The sequence below is a fragment of the Colobus angolensis genome, unplaced genomic scaffold (genome assembly GCF_000951035.1).
Source record: "Colobus angolensis palliatus isolate OR3802 unplaced genomic scaffold, Cang.pa_1.0 Scaffold314, whole genome shotgun sequence".
NCBI lineage: Eukaryota > Metazoa > Chordata > Mammalia > Primates > Cercopithecidae > Colobus > Colobus angolensis.
In genome coordinates, this window is record NW_012116422.1 from 3,061,186 (window position 1) to 3,074,889 (window position 13,704).

Genomic DNA, 13,704 nt, shown 5'->3' on the forward strand with positions numbered 1-13,704 from the left:
CTCAGCAACTGGGCAGACTCCTTGGCACTGAAGCGCCACTGGTGCTGGACAGTGGGGCTCCAGCTCTAGACACAGACTCCTGGGGAGCTGTAGGGCTGACTGGTGGGCCCTAACAGTGCAAAGAAGGAAAGTGAGAACCGGAGGGGTTGTGCCAGGGGAGCTGGGCCAAGGGCTGAGACCAGCCTGCACTGTGCTTCCCAAGCCACTGCCCTGGCATAGCATGGCCCGGGTGTCTATCCAAAAGAAGGGGTGCTTTTTCTAATTAGCACAAATGCCCTATGTAAATTAATGGCAGCCCTGATGTTGACTGGTCATTCTGACTCCCAAAGTATTGCAGGCAGGAGAGGACAGGGGTAGGAGGAGGTCAAAGGGTCTTAGGTACCAGGTAGGATGTCCTGAGTCCAAGCAGTGGCTCTAGCTCCTCCCAGCTTCCTAACCTGTATGCTGCAGTGACCCTGTGCCCAGCCCCAGCCAGGGTGCCTTATTCAGTGCAGCCACATTCTCCCTAAACACTGGCTCACACACACCTCCCACCCTACCTGCACTGGACTCATCTTCAAGGGCCCAGCTCTAATACATTCCATATAAATAACTTAGGGCACAATCCCAGACCACAGGAAGGACAGGAGAGATGAACAGTCAACTATAGCATAGTGGATCGGTGCTACAGAAGGAGTTGGGGATGAGGGAATGGCAAGGGACCCCTCCTCAGATAAGGAGGATAGGATAGACTTCTAGGGGGAAGTCTCATTTATATGAGTCCTGAAAGATGGATAGGAGTTGGCCAAGCCAAGTAGTGGAAGAGTGCTCCAAGCAGAGGGAATCATGCCCTCAGAGCCAGTGTCCCCACGTGGCTATAGCACAGAGTGAGAAGGGGAGAATGAGGCTGGCACCACTGAAGACCTGGAGAGCCCATAAAGGGCCTTGGCACTGACCTGGTCGAGGAAGGGCTATGGGGCCACGGCTGACTTTCTCACCTCACTGAGCCCTGCTTCCCACATGTGTGAAATGGGAAGAATGTATCATGCCTGCCTCAAGTGGGTTGTCACACGTGGCATTTATGTTAGTGTCACCTCTGTGTGCTTGGCAAACAGAAGAGTAACCATAGCAATAGCCCACCTTTCTGTCTGGTCAGCCTTTGCCCTGGAGGCAGCACAAGGCTCAAGGTGGGGATCTGCCCTTCCTTCCATCGGCTTTTCCCCAAGGCCTCTCCCAGCTCCGGACCAGGCTTCAGGAGCAGCCTTCCGCTTGAGGGACCTGAGGGAAGAAGTCACAGCCCACAGCCCTGTGGCTGAGGAGGGGAGCATGCACAGGTTCTGGAGGCACCGGGATTCTAGAGGTCTTCATGCAACAAGCCTGCTGAGTGCAGAGCCCAGGCAAAGAGATGCTAACAAGCAGACCCTGCCTTCCAGGAGCCCCAGGCTAACCTCTGCTGGCTAGGCTGGTGGCACCCCAAGCCAGGTCACAGGCCTTTCCACAAGGTGACCCTTAGACTGAGGTCAGGATGCGAGTGGGCCAGCCTGGCCCAGAGCAGGAGGAAGGCACCTGGGCCAGAGGAGCAGGCCGGCATGGCTGTATCGCAGTGAGCAGGGGCCATGGCTGGGGCCTTGGGACCATGCTCAACTCCTGCCACCAGACAGGCTGCCAGTGTAGGCAGAACCCCCATCCCAGGGGTCCTAAAACTTGTTGGAGCATTTGTTGGGTTAGGGAAGCACTGGTTCTGGTCACCCTGACCAGCCAGGCTGGGAAAGGGAGAGACTGGGTTTAGAACTGGGACAGTGTCCTGTGCACAATAATCATAGGCCCTTTGCACTGTCATGGGTGTCCCTTGCAGTGTCGTGGGTGTCGTCCCAGCTCTGCCGCTTACTAGCTGTGTGACCTCATGCCTCAGCTTGCCCATCTGTCAGGTGGGCATATTAGTTGTACCTAAATATCATAGGTCTGTGTTAGGAGTATCTGCGTTCAGCTCTGTATGGTGCTCAGAACTCTGCCTCACACATGGGAAATGCTCCGCTCACATTAGCACATGCTTTTTTCTAGGCCTGAAGCATTTTTTTGCCTGGCACATAATAGGAGCTCATAAATACACCCTGACCGAATGGTACCAACAGTGACCAGCTGAGCATTTTGATCTCTTGGGGGGCTGTTTCTGCTGGCACAGTCCCCTGCCACTGGGAGGCGTTCTTGGGAGGGCCTTAACAGGCCTCACCTATCCCCTACCCCCACAGGCTTGAGGCCAGAGGAAACAGCAACTTTCTTCGCTGGGAAAGTGTTGTGGGGCTCAAGCATTTGGGGGTTTTCAGAGTCAACCGTCAGAGGCGAGGGAGTTTCTCTGCTGGCGGTGGCAAGGGCTGTCAGCGTGCACACAGCCTGCGAGCAGACCGCTGCGGTCTGCAGGGAAAATGCCGACTGTGTTTATTTTTCACCTGAGCCTGCAGGAAGTTGGGGGGGTTGGGGGGTGGTGGTGAAGGGGGATGCCAAGCCAGGCCCAAGCTCGACTTCGGAACAGAGGAGAACTACCTCAGGAGTCTCCCGTTTCCACTTCCTCCTGCCTGGCCCTGCCTGGCTCTCTTCTGGGCTCCTGCCTGGCAAACAAGAGGGCATGTTGGAGCACCTGAATGAGGAATTCCTAGCCATGGGCTAAGGAAATAGTTCAAAAGGGTGAGGAGCCCCATGGGACAGTGGACTGGAGTGGCCTGAGGAAGTCTTTGAGCAGTAAGAGCAATGCAGTGGCAGGAAGAACCACCTTGGCTGGGAGTGAGCCCTGTTACCAGGCATCCAGTAGAAGGCTGGACAGGCACTGGTGGGACAGAGATGACTCTCAGGGTAGCCCTGGGGTGTCTGGGATGGTGGGGGAGACAGAGGGGCTCAGGCAAAGGCAAAGAGCAGGAGTCTGGGGTTTGCTGATCAAGCAGTATGGACTGCTGGTGAGGCGTCAACGCATTTAAACATCCCAGCATGCTTTGAGCACTTACTGTGCACCCAGCTCTATGTTTGGTACTCTGCCCTCAGAGGGTGAGGGCAAGATGAAGGTGTGCCATTGAGATGCTCAGGGCCTGGTGGGGACAATCACCCTAGGCCTGCCTCCTTCCATTGAGGGCTGGGCACAGTCACCATCAGGGGGAGCAGGGGAGGGGGCCTCCAGTCACCGGGTTTCCCATATACACGCCAGGCCCCAGGTGACCCCACCCTGTTGTCTAGGCAGCCTGGCCCTGAGACAGCCTTGTGCTGAGGCCCTGGAGTGGGACGTTCCACTGGGCGATGGGGGACATGGGTGCCAGGCCCTGTGCTAGACGGTTCCCCCTGGCTCCCACCACCAGGCACAAAGGGGGCTGGAGATAGAGGCTAAGAGGCAGCCTGCATGACTGTGGGAGGGACTGGCCAGGCCCTTAATGCTCTGCCCTGGAGCCCTGGTCACCCCAGGACCTCCAGCTGCCAGTGAGTTCTCTGCCCCACCCCTGCCCGTCCAGCACTTCTCCTGTGGTCTGACAGCAGACTCCAGTTTAGTGCGTTTTTTCCCAGTTCCCAAGGAAGGCTGGTAGACAGAATGAGACCACAGCCTGCCAGGCAGCACCCCGCAACACTGCCCATCACATGCATATGTACTAGGCCAGTAGCTGTAGACTGGTCTGGATTCTCTTGGAGGTTTCCTAGGCCCAGCCTGAGCTGTGCTGCAACCTGGGGCTCAGGTGGCAAAGCTGGACCTGAGCCAGGCCCAGCATGGCCAAGGAGGGTCAGCTCTGGCCTGTCCGCTCCTGACAGGAGGGCTCTCCATGGCTTCCTGGCCAAAACTCCTGTGGGTAGTTTCTCGGTAAACCACCCACTCCCAGGGGGAAGGGGAGTTTACTGAGAAACTTGCCATGGAGCCATGCTCTCACTACCTTGGATCAGAGCCCCAACTCTGGGCAGAGCAGAGACTCTGGGACTGTCTTCCAAGAGCTGGCACCATGGACCCCTGGCTTAGCTCCTTAGGCTTCCATGCCTATTCTGCTAGCCAGGCACTTGGTCCATCCCAAGGGTCAAAGAGCCAGAGCCAAGGCTGGATGGCAAGGCCTCCTCTGAAGCAGGAGCTTAGACTTGAAAGCCCCCCCATACTCCAGGCATTTGTGCCCTAAGGTGGTGAATGGTGGAATGCTTTCTGGCAGGATCCAATGTTCCTGAAGGAGTAGACCCTGAGGCTCTGTCTCCGTGCCCTCAGCTGTCACGAGGCCTGGTCAGGGCTGATGCTGTCTGGCTGGCTGGTGCCTATTCTAGGAACCTGTTAGGATAGAAACACCCCGGGGGGTTCCAGGAAACTTCCTACTTTAATAGGCCCTTGGCTGCTTCTCCCTGGAACTTTAGGACAGAGGAGAACTTTTGCATCTGTGACCGATGAGGTGAGTAGGACTGGTATTCTCATCTCCATTTTACAAGGGGAGAAAATGCAGCCCCAGAGAAGGGATGAGACTGGCCCAGGACCCTCTAGTAAAAGGTCAGTGAAAAGGTCAACAAGCCTAGAGCCGGGCTTCCCAACCTACCTCACATCATGGCACACTTTCAAAATTATCACTGGTCAAGGATGCTGGAGGCTAAAGCACCCATGGGAAGTCCCAGGCATTGTGAACAAGGAAAAGAGTAGAAGGTGCTGGGGTTACAGAGGGAGCAGGGGCCAGATCACGTAGAGCTTTATTTATTTGAGACAGCATCTCGCGCTCTGTCACCCAGGCTGGAGTGTAGTGGCACAATCACAGCTCACTGCAGCCTCGATCTCCAGGGCTCAAACGATCCTCCCGCTTCAGCCTTCTGAGTAGCTGGGGCTACAGGCATGTACCACCATGCCCACCTTAGTTATTTTTATTTTATTTTCAGTAGAGACAAGGTCTTGCTATGTTGCTCAGGCTGGTCTTGAACTCCTGACCTAAAGCAATCCTCCTGCCTCAGCCTCCCAAAGTGCTGGAATTATAGGCATGAAGCCACGGTACCCAGCCCACAGAGAACTTTGTAGGCTACAGGTCAGGAGATACCGTGGGAAGCCACTGGAAGCTTCAGGCAGAAGTGACACGATCTCATTCCTGTTGCTACTGGATTCAGGACTGGCGGAGGGACAGGAGAGAAGCAGGGGTCTAGTGGGGGGACTGCCGCAGTCATCCAGGTGCGAAGTGATGGTGGCTTGGACTGGGTGGGGGACAAGGAAGAAGGAAGAAGTGGTGGGATTCTAGATACATTTAGAAGGTAGAGCATTAGGATTTGCTGACAAATTGGATATGGAGTATCAGAGAAAAAGGAGTCAAGGATGACTCCAAGGTCTTTAGTCTGAGCAGCTGAAAGGATGGAGTTACCATTAACTGAGGAAGACAGGGAGGAGTGTTTGGGGCAGGAAGTCAGAGGTTCTGATCTGGATATGTTGAGTTTAGGGGGCATTTCAGACCACCAAGTAGAGTTAAGTAAGCCTTTGGAAAGTAGAGTTCCCAGAAGTGGGGCTGGAGAAGAAATGTGGAGTCATCACATGAAGATGTTTAAAGCTGTACACCCAGATGAGAGGAAGATGGGAGCCAGAAACAAGGTCAGGAAGGAGTGGCCCATGAAGCTGGAGGAATATCGGGCAGTGTGGCATTCTGCAAGCCAAGTGAAGAAAACTCTTTCAAGGAAGTGGGAGAAACCATTGTGTCTGATGCTGCAGAGAGGTCGCGTAAAATGAAGACTGAGAACTGACCATTGAGTTCAGGACTGTGGAAGTCGTTGGGACTTTGACAAGAGTCATCTGGTGGAGGGATGGGGCAAGAGACTGGCTGGGTTGAAGGCAGAATGAGGGCTGAGAACTAGGGGCAGTGAATGGGGACAAGTCTGCTGAGGTTTCTGTAAAAGGGAGTGAGAGAGTGAGACAGGAGGTGGTAGCTGGGGGAGGATTTAGAGATGGAAGAAATGGCAACCTGTTTGTACCCTGATGGGAAAGACAGGGTTTACAAAATGCATGACACAGTCCCTGGCATGTGGCAGGTACCACATACCTGAAGGAGTTCACATGTGTTCACACACCCTTCAGCTGCCCCGGCCTCTCCTCTTCCTTGCCAGCCACCTATAGGGACATCAGCCCCCATCTGCCTGAGGAAAGGAGGAAGCCTGGGAAGCTGTTATGTAAGGCTCCTCCTGGTGGGCAGATGGATGAGCAGGACCCTGACAGGTGGCAGTGTCAGCACCTTCCCCAAGACCTGAAGGGAAGGGTGAAGGCTGTAGCCTGGAGGCAGGAATGTGAGGAAAGATGCCAGCAACAGGGCTGTTGCTGGCAGGTGTGGGAGCCTGTGCCCAGCTGGGAGCTTCATTCCTTGGCTACAGTGGGGCTCATACCCAGCCTTCCATCTAAGCCTGCCCTGGGCTTCCAATAACCAAGTGCCAAGGGACTGTGCCAGGCTCCCTCACCATGAGCCACCCTTCTCCAGGCCTGGTAATAAAGGGGCCATGAACCCTATTCACTACTAGGAGAGACGCCTGAAGCTCTTAAGGAGTCTGGCTAAATTCACCCAGTCAGGAATTGCACCCACAGAGTGGGGAGGAAACCAGGCCACAGCCCCTTATTACTGACTTGCCCCAAAGACATCCCGTTTCCTCTGTGCCAGGGGTCAGTGATCACTCATCCATGCTCCCAGCCAACAGCAGCCCCGCAGATGGGCTTTTCAAAGTGGGAAGTTGAGCCTTGGTTGCAGAAGATGTCTCCAGGGCCCTGACCCATGCAGATGTACACTGAGAATACTGTAGAGCTAGGCCTTGGCCCTGGCAGTGACTCCCTGCAGCCAGGTCTCCCTGGGGAGTCCCTCCTTTCATTCTGCTGACTGAGTCATCTCTTGAGAGAGCAATGCAACTAGTGTTAAGAGTCTTGGCCAGGCGCAGTGGCTCACGCCTGTAATCCCAGCACTTTGGGAGACCGAGGCGGGTGGATCACTTGCGGTCAGGAGTTTGAGACCAGCCTGGCCAATGTGGCAAAACCCCATCTCTACGAAAAATACAAAAATTAGCTGGGCGTGGTGGTGGGTGCCTGTAATCCCAGCTATTCGGGAGGCTGAGGCAGGAGAATCGCTTAAACCCCCAGGAGGCAGAGGTTGCAGTGAGCCGAGATCGTGCCACTGTACTCCAGCCTGGGCCACAGAGCGAGACTCTGTCTCAAAAAAAAAAAAAAAAAAAAAAAAAAAAAGAGTCCTGCGGTGCTGAGGAAGCAGGAAGTACGGGGGCTGGGCAAGGTTGGCCCTGGAGGAAGCCAGGCCCCATTTCCCCTGAGTTAGGGGATTGAAGAGGGCCCTTCCCTGTGTCAGAAAATCCTGTTAGGCCTGAGCTAAGACAAATGGTCAGACTCAGAATCCCCAGATTGGGGGCTAGAGGAGGAGGAAAAGAAAGCTCCAGGCTGTCCTGGGATAGGCCTGGGTCCTCAGGCCATGCCCTGCTTTAGAGGGCTGGAGGCTGTAAGCAACCCCCAAACAAGCCAAACCTGAGATGAGGAGGCCAATAAGGGTTTTCTGGACAGAGGAGATGCACCTCCAGGAACTGAGTGCCCAGAAAGACCAAGAGGCTTTCTAGGGGGTGGGACTGCTTGGGCAAAGTCTTAGGGGCTAGTGGGCAGAGGGACTGGACACAGGGTGACTTGAGTGGTACCCCCTTCCCTGAGGCCTGTGGTTTTGGCCACCACTACTTTTGACAGCTGGGCTTTCTGCACACCCTCCCCCCAGTGCCTTCCCTCCCTCAGGACTCTCCACTCACCCACTCTCCTTCTCATTTTTCAGCACAAGGCCAATCAGCCCCCCCATGGTGTCCCCCAACTCTCTCTCTACGAACATTTCAACAGCCCACACCCCACCCCTGCACCTGCGGACATCAGCCAGAAGCAAGGTACAGCCTGGGATGGGGAGGGGCCCAGTGAAACCAGAGTCTAAGGGCCAAGACCCCAGCTTCTGAGATCAGGTAGCTGGGTCCATTTTATAACTGGAGAACCTGGGGCTGTGCAAACTAAGGGCCCAAAGAAATTTCCAGAAAGATGGACTGGGGGTATGAGGGCACCAGAAGACTGGAAAAGGGGGTGCTAGATCAAACTGTGAAGGCTTCAGATTGAGCTACAAGCCTAAATCTCATGGGTGACCTCTCTGCCAGTATGGCAGCATTGCTGAGAACTGTAAAACTGGAGCCTTTCCTCCCCTCAGTGAGAAAATGGAAAGTGGTGGTTGTGACGGCTGATTCACCTCAGCCTCAGGCAAAGTCATTCTGAAATCCCTCATTGTCAGCTGTGGGAAACCTGCTGACTCAACCCTGGGGGGCAGGTGGAGCCTTGGCTCCCCAGGCTGGGCTCCCCTAGACCAGGGGCCTGCCTCCTGCCCAGAAAGCCAGGCTGGAGTCCCCCAGGCAGAGATGCCCCAATGCCTCCATGCCTGAGTGACTTCAGCTCTGCCTACTGGCCCCCTAACGTCTTAGGCAAGTCACCCCAGCCCTCTGCCCTGTCAAAGGGGCACTGTTATCACACTGGGATCCTCCTGAATAAACCAGTTTATGTCTGGTCCTCTAGCAAAGCTGGTGGGATCTTAAGGCCCCTGTAGGAGGCTCTAGGTTGCAGTAACTATTAGCTGATGTGGCCTGCCGGGTCAGGCTAGCCCACTCACTCAGCCTCTCTCCTCTGCAGTTCACAGGCCGCTGCAGACCCCTGACCTCTCTGGCTTCTACTCCCTGACCTCAGGCAGCATGGGGCAGCTCCCCCACACTGTGAGCTGGTGAGTGGGGGTCCAATGGGAAAGGGGCACCGTGTGCTGGTCGGACCAAGACCTGCCTGCCCTTCCGTTTCCTCCTCCATCCCTCTTGGCTCGCCACCCTGCTGCCAGCTCTGTTGAGATGCCAGAGGCTGGCCAGCAACTCTGTCCTAACCTGGCTCCGAGCTAGGGGTCTTCATGTACCCCTGGCCTGCATTCCCCAGGTAGCCTGACATACTCCCTTGGGGAGGCAGGAGCGCTGCTCCCTGGTCCCAGCCCTGTCTCCCTCAGTGTCCAAGAGGTCCCCTTGGATGGGAGAACTCTGGGCTGCTAAGGGACCTCCAGGGCTATATGCATATGTGAAGAAGAAAGGTGGGCCCGAGCAGGGCGGGGACAGTATGAGTGGCCACCAGAGAGGCTGCTGCTTCTCAGCTCACTGTCCTCAGTGCCTACTGCTTTTGGTCCTTTCCTTGGCTGGGCTGTTTGAGGGGCAGTGTCCCTCCCTGTGGTGCCTGCTTGAGCCCAAGCCTCTGACCAGCCTGCTTGGAGAGTCTTAAGGCTGGGCCAGGAAAAGGAAGCCTGGCCTCCTCAGCCAGTAGGCCTGACTATGGGCCAAAGGGCCTGTCCTCAGCTGGAGCTGGGCCTTGGCAGGCTACTTGGCCCTTTACTCATCAACGATAGTGTGAGCTGTGCAGGTCTATAGCCTATGTCAGAGAGCTGGACTGTGGCAGTCACCCAACAGCAGGAAAACTTGACTTCCCAGGGAGATCGTGCAGGCCAGAGACCCAACCTGCGGCCCACTTGCCCTTTACCCATGGTCAGCACCCTCCTCTGTTCCAGATTCTCCTTGGACAATCCATTCTGAATACAAATCAAGACTACTCCCATGAATACCCCTAGGATCAAGGTGTAGCAAGATGCTCAAGAGCCCAGCCTTACTGGACTAGACCAGAGTTCCGTGGATGCAAATCTTTAGGCCAGCCTTTCCAAAACATCCCCTAGGCCAGCAATGCTAAAGACCAAGAGACTTGAGCTTAGAGCAGATTTTACCTACCAAGGCTGTAAGGAGGCGACTTCAGGCAGCCCTGTGCCCTCGCTTCCACCCGGTAGCACTTGGCTGTGAGGAAAGAAGTGGGGATATTTTCGCCATCTCTCCACTGAGCACTACTGTGTGCCAGGCAGTGTTCTGGGCACTAGGGAAGTCGGCACTGCTGAAGCTGACTGATCCCTAGGTCCCTGCCCTCTCAGAACTCAGTCTCCCTAGTGGGCAACCCAGGCAAAAAACCAGACAGTTATAGGGCACTCTTGGTAGTGCTCTGGTTAGGGACTGTAGGAGTGCAGAGGGGTTCCTCATCCAGCTTGGAATCTCAGGGATTTCAGGAGAAAGGGTCACTTAGCCACGGAAGACCTGAAGGATGACCAGGAGTTGAAGCAGGCAAAGTGGTGCAAAACAATCCAGTGTTAACAGTGGCTGCAATGGCCCCAGGACAGGTATCAGCCCTATACCGTCAAAGAAACAGAAGCAGGCTGGAGGGGCCCAGGGACCTGCTAAGCTGGGCCCCAGAAGGAGGATACCATTTCCATTCCTCAAGCACCCATACAAGTTTACAGAGGGAAACAGGTGCAGCACAAGCTGCCCTCTGGTGGCAGATGCTTGAAATTCCAGCAGAGGCCCATCTGACTCACAGAATGGGTCAAGGCCTGCCTAGCAAGGTAGGGAAGTCCTTCCCTGTGTCTGGCCAGCAGCCAGACTGCTAACAGCTGTCTCTCCCAACCACAGGCCCAGCCCTCCTCTCTACCCCTTGTCCCCTTCCTGCGGATATAGACAGCACTTCCCTGCCCCCACTGCAGCCCCTGGCGCCCCCTACCCCAGGTGAGTCCCCTACACTACGGCCAGGCTCCTGCTTCCTGTTGCCCAGGCTTCAGTGCCCACACAAGGCCATGCCCGGGCCAGTGCTTGCCTTGTGTTAGTCGTTTGTCCATCTGTCCGTCTGTCATTTTGCAGCCCCCTGCTGTCCTGTGCCTGAGAATGAAGCTAGTGCAAGTGCCAAGAGGCCTCAGCCCGGGCCACACCATGCAGCAGAGCCCCAGAGGCCAGGACAGTACATGCATACATGGCTCACCCCTTGTGCAGATGTGTGTGCACTCACCTCTGTTCATCCCTACTTAGGAGGACTCTCCTGCGCATCCCCTGAGCTCTGCCCCAAGCTGAGACAGCACCTTTTACATAAGTCCCCAACCTCTGACCCTTAGGGGCTGCTGGCTCAGGGATAACACCTGTGCAAGCAGTAAGGGGCAGAATGGTCTCCACAGAACAGCAAGAAAGTGAAGTGGGAGGTGTGTGTACATGGATCCCTTCACTTAGGTCGCTCCCTCAGTGACAGACTCAGTGCCAGATATGCAATGGCAGGGGATTCCACAGACATTTCTAGCCCACTGGAGCTCACAGCCCAGTATAGCAAGTGTAGGTATGGCACTAGCAGCTTAATGGGCCAGCTGAGTGATGGGGAAGCCCCAAGGAGACCACCAGGCCTGATGGGTCAGGGAGAGCTTCATGGAAAGAGTAATACATCTTTTGCGAGAGGAAGACAAGGGAACAGCCATTATTGGGGCTGACTGGGAGTGGAGAGGGACAGGAAGCAGAGGGGAAGAGAAGGGGCTAGAAAGAGCAGTAGGATGCTCATGCAAGGCTGTGTGGGCCCTTGGGAGCAGCCTGGGTTCTGTTCTGTGGATGCTGGGGGATTGCAGCAGGAGCAGGTCAGGAACATTCAGGTGTTTTTAATGGTCACTCTGGCTATTGGGTGGAGAGAGGCCTGGAAGGGTCAAGCAGGAGAGGGATGAGGCCTCACAGGGCAGCCACAGGCTCCTGAGGCTGGGTTGGTGGGGGAAGGACGTGAGAAGGGGACAGATTCAGAAGCTACTTGGGACCTATGTAGTAACACCTGAATGGCAATCTATGTAGATTTTTGCAGTGTGTCTGTGTAGTGTGCTGGGAGCAGGTATTTGTATTTATCTCTGTGTACTTACGTCTAGGCCAGTAGGGGCGGAGTATGTTCACCTGTGTCCTCCAGTCATGTACTATGCAGGGGCCTCTGTGTATGTCCAAAGGTCTGGCCCATAATTCTTGGCTCAGTGTTAACTTTCTTCCTGCCTCCAGGTTCACCCACCCGTCCTTGATGCTAGGTTCTAGTGTACCTGGTCACCCAGCAGCCATCCCCCACCCGGCCATTGTGCCCCCCTCAGGGAAGCAGGAGCTTCAGTCCTTCGACCGCAACCTGTGAGTGAAGACAATGATGGCAGGGGGTGTGTCAGTCAGGATACACATGCCTCCCCATCAGGCCTGAGGACTGCCACCAGCTCCCTGGCCAAGCTGTTTTGTGCCTCTGGCTACATGTTTTTGATCCTCAGAAGTAGGAGGGTGGGTGGAATGGGGAACAAGGATTTTTCTGAGCCAACAGAGGAGGGGCTCAGAAGTCCTTAACACATGCTTTTCCCACTTGGCTGTACTATCCCTATAAGGAACAGTTAACTTAGCTGTCTGCTCACCCATTTGGGGGCAGCTAGAAAAGATTCCACTTAGAAAACTCTGGTATCATACACTTGTGCACACACTAGGCCCACACTAGAGGAGGTGGCTGTCATTAGGTGGCACTCAGGGGGCTCCTCAGCAATCTGGATTTGTGCTCCTCAGGAAGACACAGGAAGAGTCCAAAGCAGAGAAGGAGGCCAAGAAGCCAACCATCAAGAAGCCCCTCAATGCCTTCATGCTGTACATGAAGGAGATGAGAGCCAAAGTCATCGCAGAGTGCACACTTAAGGAGAGTGCTGCCATCAACCAGATCCTGGGCCGCAGGGTAAGACCATGGGCAGGTGGGCTGGCAGGGATGCTCCCCGACCCTCTTCAGCCTGGTGCAGCCTGCTGACTCCCTGATGCACCCCACCTGTCCCCCTTCCCTGTTGCAGTGGCATGCGCTGTCGCGAGAAGAGCAGGCCAAGTACTATGAGCTGGCCCGCAAGGAGAGGCAGCTGCACATGCAGCTATACCCAGGCTGGTCAGCGCGGGACAACTACGTGAGTGGCCAGTGACACACAGCAGGGGTGGGCAGGGGACCCTTCCAGATACCATGCCCCAGGCCACAATCTCAGCAAGGAATGCAGAGCTACTATCCTGAAGGCACTGATGAGGAAGGGCACGGAGGGTCTAAGGCTTCCCATGGCTGCCTCAGAAGAGGACAAGCCCACATCCTATTCTCCACTCCAGAATATGCTCACACATGGGCTGTTACCCAACATTTGATTGGGCCACATGGGCAGAAGGGGAGAAAAGGGTCTGGAAGTCACCTCACCTCCCTCCATTCAAATTGGAGACCAGAATGGGGTAAGGGAAGAGCTTCTAAATGCACTCCATCGCAGCCTAGCAAGAACAGCAATCAAGAAACACCAGCATCCCCAAGGTAGGAGGGGCCTGTATGCCCAGAATCCCAGAGGTACCAATGCTACGCAGCAGGCTGTGGGTATCCCAGTGTCTGCCTCCCAGATCTGAGCGTCTCTCCTTTTGTTCCCTGCAGGGGAAGAAGAAGAGGCGGTCGAGGGAAAAGCACCAAGAATCCACCACAGGTGAGACCTTCCCTCAGCAGTAGTGGAGGCTCCTCTCCATGTCCCCATTTTAAGAGCAGCCCTCCTCTGACCCAAAGGGAGGAGCACGGTACCCAGCCGGGAGCCTTCAGGGCCTGGGGCCTGTGAAAATAAGACCTGCATCTCACAAGTCAAATTCCCATGCAAGAAACAGCTATATTACACTAAGTCCCATAAAACTCAGCGGAACTGGCTTCTGCTGGGTAGAATTGGGTAGACGGTGTGTTCCTCTGCCTTGCACCCATGACCTTTGCTAGCCCCACTCACCAGAGAAACTAGCAAGGAATTGATGCTTAGCCCAAACAATGTCCTGGCTAGTTCTACTGAGATTGGGAGAGGCTGAGCTAGGCTCTATGACTAGGCCCAGTAG

General features: G+C 55.4%; 1 protein-coding gene across 1 annotated transcript in view; it reads left to right on the forward strand.

Moving 5' to 3' along the window:
- TCF7 (transcription factor 7 (T-cell specific, HMG-box)) overlaps positions 1-13,704 on the forward strand; it is a 33,159-nt gene that overhangs the window by 15,321 nt on the left and 4,134 nt on the right. The window contains 6 exon segments of the mRNA XM_011951107.1: positions 7,749-7,854; positions 8,636-8,723; positions 11,857-11,976; positions 12,391-12,553; positions 12,663-12,770; positions 13,268-13,316. Coding sequence (XP_011806497.1) covers positions 7,749-7,854; positions 8,636-8,723; positions 11,857-11,976; positions 12,391-12,553; positions 12,663-12,770; positions 13,268-13,316 — 634 coding nt within the window.